The 12,426-nt window shown below is 50.1% G+C and overlaps 1 protein-coding gene across 4 annotated transcripts in view; it reads right to left on the reverse strand.

Annotated features, from left to right (window-relative positions):
• The window catches only part of GTF2I (general transcription factor IIi), a 1,434,650-nt gene that overhangs the window by 236,620 nt on the left and 1,185,604 nt on the right, over positions 1-12,426 (reverse strand). For all 4 annotated transcript variants that reach the window (XM_086954596.1, XM_086954597.1, XM_086954594.1 and 1 more), the window contains one exon: positions 325-414. In XM_086954596.1, the coding sequence (XP_086810722.1) occupies positions 325-414 (90 nt within the window). The remainder of the gene's footprint in view (positions 1-324; positions 415-12,426) is intronic.

Here is a 12,426-nt window from a genome sequence, read left to right on the forward strand (position 1 = left end):
AAGGACTGTCAGATTCATGGTGTTTGACTAATCAGTCGTTATGTGGGAAAGCAAGAAGCCTCTCCTGAAGTATATCCCAACCAAAGCTAGACCTTCTGCAAAGTTCTATAGCAAAGTCAGGGCCGACATTAGAAGAAAAATTAATTTGCAGTTTTCGCCACTTTTCGCGGTTTAAAATTGGATAATATTGTTTTGGGCTTCAGAACAATGGAGCTCAGCCAATAGCTAAAATTACTGACACAAGAGGCATACTTGAGGTCTACGGCAAAGCATCTCACTATGATTATACCATAGTCAGTTAACATGTAGATAAAAGTAATTTACCAAATGAAAACTCCTTTCCTCGTGGTTTGAATTCGGATTCAACATCATTCGCAGTTGTCCGAACATTAGCTGGTGATTTCTCCTGAGTATCTGTGGAAGAAATACATAGATATGACTGGTGCATACGCATAACTCGGAAAATCAAAGGAACATCACCCTTTGACCAAAACCAACATAAGAATGTTTAGAGGGTGCAAGTAGTAAAACTACCCTGAGCTGATATCTAATTTTAATTTCTTGTTTTATCCTGATCGCCTACTTCCCAACCAAGCGGAAATTGCTTATTTGCACACAGGTCCAGAAACCGTTTCTAACCTAGATTGTTGTGACAATAAATATCTACAGTACCCAATGCCATCATCTTCTTGGAGGCAAGCATCTTATTTCTACTGGTCAGTAGGATGTAGCGAACAGATGATGCTGGTGCTTTTCAATTTCATTACAAGATCGGAGGCTACCATTATGGAGATCACTTTTAAAGCAGACCCAAGCAGCTGCATACATCATACAGTAAAGGTTCCATAACAGAACATAAAGGAACATACAAAAGGTATGAGCACATAACAAACAAGCCTCTTTTAAATCCGGCTCCAAGCAGATAAGCTCTTTACATTTCTTGCTACTTTGTTAAACTATTGTGACTGCCATACTGATACGTTGCCTTTATAGAGATATTGATATATTGCCTTTGTAGAGATATTGACTTGTTAGACATATACAAGCGAGGTGGGCACTCGCAATAAAATAAAGAACACAGCCAAAGAGTAATGTAATACTTCATTTTACAATTTGATGGCCTTTGTTGTTCTAACTTGCTTTTTTCGAGGTGATTGTTTTGAGCCATTCAACCGTCTGATACTTGTCGCCTTCACGGCACTCTCCTTAACTTTACTGCGCTGCCACCGCTCTCCAATTTAAGGAGAGTGGCGTTCCCCTACCTCCGCCCCGCTGGTGCTTTTCATGTGCCGCTGTCTTGCTACCGCATTGTTTTCTGTGCCGGTGAGAGGATCGCCACTCTTGGGCTCCCTTCCCCCTTGCCCTTTGAGGAAGATCCTTGATGCCTTTGTTGCCTTATTCTGTCTTTGGAGATCTCGGCCATTACTAGAGGAGTGCACCCTTGCAACACGTACACGGGTTGCAGGGAGCTTTCCTCAAACTCTCTCTGTTTACCCTGACAACCCAGCTGATCGACCGGACGCTCGAGCTAAACTTCAGTTGCTCGCGTCTCACGAGCAGCTGGGAATTTAAACTGCGCTCTTCGGACAAAACATAGTTTTACTGATTTAAATTGCTTATTATCTTTTTAAGGTACTTTAAACCTCTCTCGCATACCCTTTGATCTCTTCCCTCCTGCCAAAGTTTTTTGCCCCAAACCATATTATAAAAAAAACAAAAAACAAGCCTTTGCAATTCAATAGGTCTTGCATTAGGAAAGTTTGAGCTACTGGTATTGTAAATGAAACATTTCTTATTTAAGTGTTGGTTTTGAAAATAGCAAAATTAATAGCTTTGCGATTTACAATGCCAATACTTTTAACTTTTGCAAATATGACACCTATAGTGTTGGACTTGGCCCTTCTGGCAGGTTCACCCCTGAACTTTTTGCCTGGTGTTATTAAATAATTATAGTGATGTCTGGGTTACTGCGCACTTTCACTGTGTTCCAGTGGAAAGTGCGTGCGCACCCTGAGTGCGTGGAGTAAGGTTGGCCTGCCCTCCCATAGGAATGCATGGGGAATGTATGTGTCCCTGGTAGTTCTTGATACGTGGGGTGTGCAGGCTCGAGTTTGGTATGTGTGGACTCGTGTGATTGAATACTGCGCAATGATAAATGCTGTATGATTGTGTCTAATGTGGAAGTACCACTTCTAGACATGGCTGTGCATGTGCTGTAAAGGTGCTGGCGTGTGATTGGCTGGAGCTGGCTGTGGTGCCAGGCTCCATGAGTCATGATGGGTCTGCTCGGTGGTGAGTGTTGAGATTAGCATGTGTGATGTGAGGGAGTGGTGCACCTGGGTCCTGAATAGGGCTGGGCTTTCCCCCCACAATGCTGGCTCCGCCCCCTGTGGTGCGTCTAACGACCATAACCCTGCCAGTGAATAGAGTGAGGGGCTGAGCACATCAAGGGTGCTCCCAGAACAGCTGCGACTGGTTCTTCCCCCACCCTGCACCTTTAGACAAAGGAATTCAATGTATAAAAAGGGGCTGCGTCTCCTTCTAAAATGTTCTTGTTCCCAACTTGAATCCTACCAGGAGCATGCTGCTACTGGGGCCCGGGGGAAGGCTTGCCTCCCTGGGTCCTGCCCATCCCCTGGACTACTGCAGCCCCATGACCCCTGAAGGAGTTTGCTGGACTGTTGCCTTCTCTAAGTGCCTGGAAGTGCTTCTATTTTCCTTCTAAAGCTTGGGAGCGCTTTGTTTTGTCCTTAGCGCTTAAGAGCGCTTCCCTGGTGCTTCGCCGGTGCCCACCCGGCGTTTGACCCGATTATTGAATTGCCGATTTTCGGCGCAGCTGCCCGCGCCGCTTTTTGCCCCTCTTTGGCGGTGTTCTTTATTTTATTGCAAGTGCCCACCTCGCTTGTATATTTATTTTATGACCGAGGAAGCCTACCCCTCATTTTGTGCCCCGAGTCTCACCGCCCACGGCCCGAGCCGCGTCAAGATGGCCGCCAGAAAGAGATGTCCGGCCCGCCGCCTGGTTGTGGGCGGGGCCGGGAGGACGTGGTTTCCGGTTCTCCCTGCCTGGGGGAAGCATTTGCTACTTTGCCGGTCTCTCGTGCCAGGAGAGAAACAGGAGATACTGCCGCCGCCTTGCAAGAAGCTGGTGCTGCGTGGGGGAGGCCGGGAGCCCACCCCGCCTCCCCGAGTTGCTGCGGGACGTCATGGAGCCTGGAGGGCTCCACTTTAGAAGACCCGGTCCCGAGATGGGGGACCGGGTGAAGCGTGCCGGGCGCCTTGTGAAGGCGGGGCTCTCATGTGGTGAGAGCCCCGCAAAGCGCTACTGCCGCAGGAGAAGCAGACCCGCCGTAGGGGCCCCCGCCAGGAAGTCCAGCCCGGTGAGTGAGAGAGGGCTGGGGGGGGCTCCATGCAGGCGAGTGATGGTGCCTGATGGAGGCACAGAGGTGCGTCCAGGTTAGAGTGGCCCCGTCTTGCAGAGGGCCGCTCCCGTAGGAGCCATCATGATTTTGAGGGGCCAGAGAGGCCCAGGTCTTTTCCCCGTGGGATACCGCGATTGAGGGGCATGCGTTTTCAAAGAGCAGAGGTTTCTCCCCCGCCCCAGTAGTTCTCTGAGCTCAGGGGGCTCCCACGATGGCCCAGAGGGGCCCATGATTTCCTACGTTGGGGTACATGTTTGTTTGAGGAGCCGGAGTGCTCCAAAGGGCATAGATGTATTTAAGAGCCTTGATGGCTTCACCTTGTGCGCAATCTGTGTCAGAGCCTAGAGGGCTCCCACATGTGGCAGTCTTTGTCAATGGGCTAGCGAGAGCCCCTGTCGCAGTTTTGCCCCAGCTGCCCAGCAAGTAGTGGGCAGCTGCACCATTTTAGGTTTTCCTCCCTAGGGACTTGTTCTGTGGACTCAGGAGTGAGACGCACTCGTTCAACCCTTCTTGGCCTTCCCCAGCTGCGCAGCACTTAGTGCCAGCTGCAGCGTTTAGGCCCTGTTCTGTCCCGGTCCTCACCTGCCCAGCAAGTAGTGGGCAGCTGCTACGTTTAGGTTTAGGCGCAGTGGCGCAACCTGGACTTGATGTAAGTTCTGTGCTAATGTGATTTCTGAGAAGTGTTCTTTGCTGCACCTCTGAATGTGTTGTAGATGCATCATGTGCCTTGTTCTTACACCTCTGAATGTGTTTATGCATCATGTGTTCTCCTGTGCTGCACCTCTGAATGTGTTGTAGATGCATCATGTGCCTTGTTCCTTACACCTCTGAATGTGTGTTTATGCATCATGTGTTTTCTCCTGCACCTCTGAATGTGTTTTGATGCGTCATGTGCCTAGTTCCTTACACCGCTGAATGTATGTTTATACATCATGTGTCTTTCCTACACCTCTGAATGTTCTATGCATCATGTGTGAAACTTCTGATTGTTAAATGTTCTAAGTGCTAGTTCTACTAAGTGCAAATTCCTGACAGTGGTGCCTGTGGCTCTGTCCTGTACATAATCCCCTGTAAATTAAGCCCGTGCCTGTTTGCACATTGTAAAGTGTGTGTTCCTATCTAATGTGTTTTGCAATACAAAGGCTATTTTTACATATAACTTGTGTGGAGTTCCTTTGTGGTGGGCCTTGGGTGTTGTTGCTGGGGGTGCGTGCGCAAACACTTAACTCACATTGCCTCCGAGTTTAGCCTTACTGCTCGTACTACGTTACCAAGGGGGTGAGAAGGGGTTATCTTGGCGTGTAACTCATTGCCCTGACGTGGGAATGGTGGTCTCTGACTGACTTTGGCGCACGCTCTGGCCAGCCAGGGATCTCATTTCTAACATATAGCATTTGTAATGCAACATGTTTTGTATTTATGTGACTTAGATGTATTGATATTACAAATAACAATGGCTTTTAATTTTTTTAAAAATAATTAATACTTAAATAAAAGTTATTGTATTTAAAAATGGCAATAGCTTAAACATTTGTAAATAACTTTTGTGAAGATTATGTTCAGTGTATTTTATTGTGATGAAAATCCAAGAACAGAAGTTAAATATTAACATCTTTTTGTGACATTTGTAATAAAGCTTGAAACATTGAGATAACATATTTGAACCAGTTGTTGTTGAATGGTTGCACAGATTGATGCTGTGGTGGCGCTGAGTGATGCTGTGGCGTTCAGTGATGCTGTGGTAGCGCATAGTGATGTTGTGGTGCCCTGAGTGATGCTGTGGTGCCCCTGAGTGATGCTGTGGTGGTGTGATAGATAGCTGGTGTGAGGGGGATAGATAGATAGAGTAAGGGCGAAGTGAGGGCGATAGACAGACAGATAGAGTGAGGGCGGTAGATAGATAAAGGGTGATAGATAGAGGGCGATAGATAGAGGGCGATAGATAGAGTGAGGGCGATAGATAGATAGAGGGAGATAGATAGAGGGCGATAGTGAGAGGGCAATAGATAGATAGAGTGAGGGCAATAGATAGACGGATAGAGTGAGGGGTATAGATAGATAGAGTGAGGGCGATAGATAGAGTGAGGGCGATAGAGTGAGGGTGAAAGATAGATGTGTGTGTGGTTGTGTGTGTGGTTGTATGTGTGTGTGGTTGTATGTGTGTGTGTAGTTGGGTGTGTGGTTGGGTGTGGCGGTGTGTTTGGGTGTTGTGTGTGTGTATGGGTGTGTGTGTGGTTGTATGTGTGGCTGTGTGTGTAGTGTGTGTGGTTGTGTGTGTTTGTGTGTGGTTGTGGGTGTGTGGTTGTGGGTGTGTGGTTGTGTGTGTGGTTGTGTGTGTGTGGTTGTGTGTGTGTAGTGGTGTGTGTGGTTGTATGTGGGTGTGTGTGGTTGTATGTGGGTGTGTGTGGTTGTATGTGGGTGTGTGTGGTTGTATGTGGGTGTGTGTGGTTGTATGTGGGTGTGGGTGGTTGTGTGTGGGTGTGTGTGGTTGTGTGTGGGTGTTTGGTTGTGTGTGTGTGTGGGTGTTTGGTTGTGGGTGTGGGTGTTTGGTTGTGTGTGTGTGTGGTTGTGGCTGTGTGGTTGTGGCTGTGTGTGTGGCTGGTGGTTGTGTGTGTGGTTGTGTGTGTGGTTGTGTGTGGTGATGTGTGTGGTGATGTGTGTGGTGATGTGTGTGGTGATGTGTGTGGTGATGTGTGTGGTGATGTGTGTGGCGATGTGTGTGGCGATGTGTGTGGTGATGTGTGTGGTTTTGTGTGGTTGTGTGCGTGGTTGTGTGCGTGGTTGTGTATGTGGTTGTGTGAATGAGGCGGGAGGAAGAGAACAGTAGATCAGCATGGGAGAAGAGAACAGTGAGTTAGAGAAGAAGGCGGGTGAAAAGGGAACAACAGATCAGCACAGGGAGTTAGAACAGCAGGCTGGGAGGGAGAGGGCTGCAGATTAGCAATTGTTGCCAATTTAGCTCTGTTACTTAAATGATTGGTTTGCACCTCTGCCATGATGTGCAGCCAGTAGTTTGTTTTCCTGCCGGGCTGTGTCTTCCATCCTTCCGAGGTTGGTATTTGAAGTATGATTAAAAGCTAGCAATAGAAGTAATGGCTATTTACAGCGCTTACAATCTGCAAAAAAGTGGTACGTGGTGAAAACGTACAGACAGCAAATGTGTATTTGAAACATTTTTGCTATGTTGTGACCTGTGCCTGTTGGTGTAGGCAGGTATGAATTTGTTGACAGTTCAGTCCATAGTAGGGATGACATTTATTATAGACACTAAACGCAACAAGAGAGACAAACTGCCAGGAGCAACGAGGATCCAGCACTCAGGAGGTGTGGGAGGGACATACAAAACAGGGATTCACAGGCGGGGGAGTAAGCACCGTGCAGTTACTCTGAGAGCTAAATGTCAAATTCTGTGTGTGATAATTGCACTCTACAGAGGCAAAATCGCCCCTCATGCACAACAGGGCAAAGACAGGGCAGGGGCGTAACAAACGCCCCTGCGGTGCTGGAGGGCCCACTCTCTTCAGTAAATGAAGGAGGCCCCGGGCCCCCTCAGCTCTTCTGAGAGCTGTGAGAGAGGATTGCGCTAAAGCAAGCCTCTCTCCCTCCAAGCAGGTGCAGGCTGTCTGCAGCCTGCTCTGAGCCCCTCCCAGTGACTGAAGAGAAACAAAGTATCAACTGACATTGTTTCTCTTCAGTCAGAGAGTGTGAGGGCTGGAAAGAGGATGGGGTGTGGGCCCCAGAGAGCAGGAGCAGGAGGCAGCACAGAGCACTGCTCAGACCCTGACAAGGGTAGGAGTGGGGGCTCCCAGAGAGAGCATTCTCCAGGGCAAAGCTCATATATGAGAAGGGATGAGGCAGCAAAATGGTGTCCTCAGGTAAGCACTCTTGTTAGAATGCAACATGGGCGTCCGCAGGGGGTGGTAAGGGGGGCCGAGAAGAGTGCAAGGCAGAGGGGAGTAGGGTGCAAGGCAAAGGGGAGAAGGGTGCAAGGCAGAGAGGAGAAGGAAGCAAGGTAGGGGGGAGAAGGGCGCAAGGTAGAGAGGAGAAGGGCGCAAGGTAGAGAGGAGAAGGGCGCAAGGTAGAAAGGAGAAGGGTGCAAGGCGGCGAGAAGAAGAGTGCAAGGCGAAAGGGAGAAGGGTGCAAGGCGGAGAGGAGAAGGGTGCATGGCAGGGGGGAGAAGGGTGCAAGGTAGAGGGGAGAAGGGTGCAAGGTAGAGGGGAGAAGGGCACAAGGCGGAGGGGAGAAGGGCGCTAGGCGGAGGGGAGAAGGGTGCAAGGCGGAGGGGAGAAGGGTGCAAGGGGGAGGGGAGAAGGGTGCAAGGGGGAGGGGAGAAGGGTGCAAGGGGAGGGGAGAAGGGTGCAAGGTAGAGGGGAGAAGGGTGCAAGGTATAGGGGAGAAGGCTGCAAGGTAGAGGGGAGAAGGGTGCAAGGTAGAGGGGAGAAGGGTGCAAGGCAGAGGGGAGAAGGGTGCAAGGCAGAGGGGAGAAGGGTGCAAGGCAGATGGGAGAATGGTGCAAGGCAGAGGGGAGAAGGGTGCAAGGCAGAGAGGAGAAGGGTGCAAGGCAGAGAGGAGAAGGGTGCAAGGCGGAGGGGGGAAGGGTGCAAGGCAGAGAGAAGAAGGGTACTGTTAGAAATGGGATCCACCACTCCTACGTCAGGGCAAGGAAGTTATACGCCAAGATAACCCCTGCTCACCCTCTAGGTAACATGGCGCGAGCAGCAAGCCTAAACTAGGAGGCTATGTAGGTTAAGTGTTTGCGCGCGTACCCAGCAACAACACCCAAGGCCCACCACAAAGGAAACTCCACACAAGGTTATATATAAAATAGCCTTTGTATTATACCAAAACACATTAGATAAAAACACACACTTTATAATGTGCCAACAGGCACGGGCAGAATTTACAGGGGATATGTACAAGACAGGGCCACATGGAACACTGTCAGGAATAGCACTTTTAGAACTTAGCACTGGGTAGAATTAGCACTAAGAACATAAATCACTGTGGCACAAAATAGAAAATAGAGCACACAACCAGTAACTACTGGTAACAGGTAAGTACCACCTATGCAACCCTAACCACCTTAGGAACAGGTCACGCAGGGAACCAGGACCTCACTAGCACCACCTGTACTAGCAAGAACAACCACCTAAGTATCACAGTACCTGTAGGGGTAAAAGCACATTACACATGATGCATAAACAACACATTCAGAGGTGTAAGGAAGGAAAACACATAATGCATAAACAACACATTCAGAGGTGTAAGGAAACACAATTGCGCCAAACTCACATAAGTCACCACCTGTGACTGTCCCTTGGCCAACTAGCCTCTCTAGGGCTAGGACGCCCTGTGTCCCAATGTCAGGGGGGCCTAAACGTGGCAGCTGCCCACGAAGTGCTGGGCAGATGTGTAGACAATGATGGGGCCAATGCTGGAACCTCGCAGGCTCTGGCCAACTGACTGTCCCCTGAGCCCCTCTGGGCTCTAAACAAAGGAGCCCCTGGGAGCATCGCTGGGCTCAAAACACCACATGGGCAAGGTGGGAGCGGCCCTCTGCCTTCTGGGGCCGCTCTACCACAGGAGAAAATGCCCCCTGAGTCCTCAAGGCTCTGAACTAGACACTGCGGTGCTGTGAGCCTGTCTGGGCTCTCAAGAGATCGATGGGGTCCCTCTCGGGGGGACCCGTGGACACCTGGGGCTTGGTTGGAGTCCCTCTCAGGGGGGACTCGAAAACACAGAAATGCCGCCTCAAACCTCGCAGGCTCATTCACCAAATGTGCCACCTGAGCCCCTCTGGGCTCGTTCATCAACTGTGGCCAGTGGAGTCCCTCGTTTGGACTCTGAGCACAAATGCAAGGGCCCGGGAGCCTCTCTCAGGCAAGGCACTCACCGGCTGATTCTTGGCTCCTGGTCTCAGCGGCGGCCGCAGGGGAAGCTCTCTCTCTGCCTCCCGGTAAGCTTCTGGGGTGCCGGTTCCTCTCACCGGCTGCAGGGCTCTCCCTCCATTCTGGGAGACTCGCTGCCCTCGCGTCGGACTTCTCTCTCTCCCCGGGGCTCTCCCTTCACTCTGGAGCCCCCTGGCAGGATACGGCTGGCTTCAGAGGAGGCGGGGTGGGCTCTCGGCCTCTTCCTGTCGTCCCACAGTCCTGCCCTCGGCCTGCCTGACTTCCGGGTCGCGGCTGCGGCCAATCACAGTGCGGCCCTGGAGTAGGGAGGCGGGACAGAGCCTCCTAATCTCTCTCCGGGCCGGGGGCGGTGAAAACACGGGTCAATGCCGGGTGGGCACCGGCTTTAATTATCAATAAAGCGCTCCCAAAGCGCTAGTAAAGACATACTCAATTTCGCTGGCAATGCTGGGTGGGCACCGGCTTTAATTAAATTGTAAAGAGAGGTGGGCACTCGCTAGCACACTTGAAGCGCTCCCAAGAGCTAAATAAAATTTAAAGCGCTCCTCAGCGCTTAGCAGGGAAAGCACCGCGCTCCCAGCGCTAAAGGCAGGTCCGGCGCTGGAGGCTTCAGCAAAGCATAAAGTAAAGCGCTCCTCAGCGCTAGGGCAGAAATAAAACTCCAGGAAAGTTCTTCAGGTGGGCAGGGGGGCAAGGCTGGGCCCAGAGCCAGCTCACTGGGTCTCCAGGCAGGGAGACAATCCAAGTGCCGGTCCCCCTGGCCCCAGCAACAGCAGCAGCCCCCTCAGGCAGGATCCTGGCAGAGAACAACATTCATGGGGACACAGCCCCTTTTTATACAGAAAAAGCCTTTGTCTTTGCTCCAGGGTGAGGGGAAAAACCAGTCGCAGCTGGTTTGTGAGCACCCTTGATGTGCTCAGCCCATCACTCTATTCACTGGCAGGGCTAGGTTCATCAGTCGCAACACAGGGGGCGGAGCCAGCATTGTGTGGGGAAAGCCCAGCCCTATTCAGGACCCAGGTGCACTCCTCCCCATCCATCAGCATGCTAATCTCCACACTCACCACCGGGCAGACCCATCCAGACTCCTGGAGCCAGGCTCACCAGCCAGCTCCAGCCAATCACGTGCCAGCACACTCACTGCACACGCACACCTACGTCTAGAAGTGGCACTTCCACACTAGTTGCTGCATACATCATTGCGCAGCATTCAATCACAAGAGTCCGCACATACCAAACTCGAGCCTGCACACCTCACGCATCAGGAACTACCAGGGACACAGACATTCCCCATGCATTCCTATGGGAGGGCAGGCCAACCTTACTCCACGCACTCAGGGTGCGCACGCACTTTCCACTGGGACACAGTGAAAGTGCGCAGAAACCAAAAATCACTACCACCAATTCACATTCATAAGTAAAAAGTTTTAGGGGTGAACCTGCCAGAAGGGCCAAGTCCAACAAAACTTTGATGGACTATGGCCACCTCAGATTGCCTGGATTACATCCATACCTAAACCACACCTCAACTGGGAAATTTAATTTCGTACCTATACATAGGGAGAAAATAGAGCTGTGGTTAAGATCACAAACGCTCCAACAAGTCACCGAACTACATTTTGGCATTCAAAATCAAAAAGATTCTTTGATTTTCCACTCGTGTTTAAGCCTTGAAAAAGCCCTGTGGGCGAAACGCGCGTCGGCTGCTGCTGTGTCAACATATATTTGATGTGAAATAAAATACACAAGATCTGATTGGAGAGCGTACTTCTTTGAAGCTGAATCTTGGGAAATTGGACTCAAGTTCTTTTTTTGTTTGTATCATGTTATAAAAATATTCTCTTTATCAAAAATAATTCTTCTACGGTAGTGTTATATTTGGGGGTCTCTGGTTGGCACAGGTATGCACTTGTGACAAGCAGGGACCCTCTCCTCTAGTCAGGGCAAGGGAACTACCCCTTAAGAATAACCACTGCTCACCCTCTAGTTTGCAAGGCGCGAGCAGTCAAGGCTAATCCTCAGGGCGCAAAGTCAGTTAAGCATTTATGATTATCCACAGTAAAAACACTGACCCACCACAAATGGACACCAGGCTGTATTTTGTATAAAAATACTGCTACTTTATATAAAAATAGTAGAGTGCAGGATTATCACAAGATCATAAATAACATTCACTTTGGGATGCACACAATACTTTAGATTTGAGGATATAGGCTTTTGTAAGTGTCTCTTTAAATCAGGCAGAAGGTTTCAAGAAAAAAAAGGTCAAACCAGTCTTTCTTTGGGGGTTAAATTGATGAAAAATAAGGCTGGTTTATAACGTTTCTATAAATGCACAGAAAAATGAAGCTTTCTGATAAAAAGGCTTCAGGGATACACAAATGAGGATTTCTGGTGAAGCACAAGTTACTACTTGTGTAACGATATATCTGTAAGAGACATTAGTTAGTGATAGATTCCTTACCTTAGAATATCCCCAGGCGTCAGACTGGATCCGGAAATTTTTGCGTAGCAATACCCCTGCGCGCTGGTAGGCGTCGTCTGCGGCTCCGCGTCCGTCGTCGGCGTCGTGAGCGCCGGGATGACGTCATCGGAGTATATAGACGGCGCCCATGCGCGCTGACGTCAGTTCTGATAACACAGCTTTTCCGCGCCAGATACGCAGAGCCATGATAGAACTAACACTGGTGCCATGAAACTAGGGCCCTGAAAGGGGATGACCTTAACCCTAAATATCGGTTCGCAGAACGGGGAGGATGGGAGGGCGGTAAGGAATCTATCACTAACTAATGTCTCTTACAGATATATCGTTACACAAGTAGTAACTTGTGCATCTGAAAGAGACACGTTAGTGATAGATTCCTTACCTTAGAATAGATACCCCAGCAATACCAACCCCGGTGGTGGGTCTGCGAACCAATATCACACCAGAAAGTCCTGGAGGACGGAACGGCCAAAGAAGCCATCCCTCCGGACTTGACTGTCCAGGCAGTAGTGTCTTGCAAACGTGTGCAGCGAGGCCCACGTGGCTGCCTGACAGATGTCCTGCAGGGGGACACCGCGGCCCAGGGCAGTTGTCGTTGCCGTGGCCCGAG

This window comes from Lissotriton vulgaris, chromosome 2_1 (assembly GCF_964263255.1).
Source record: "Lissotriton vulgaris chromosome 2_1, aLisVul1.2, whole genome shotgun sequence".
Taxonomy (NCBI): domain Eukaryota; kingdom Metazoa; phylum Chordata; class Amphibia; order Caudata; family Salamandridae; genus Lissotriton; species Lissotriton vulgaris.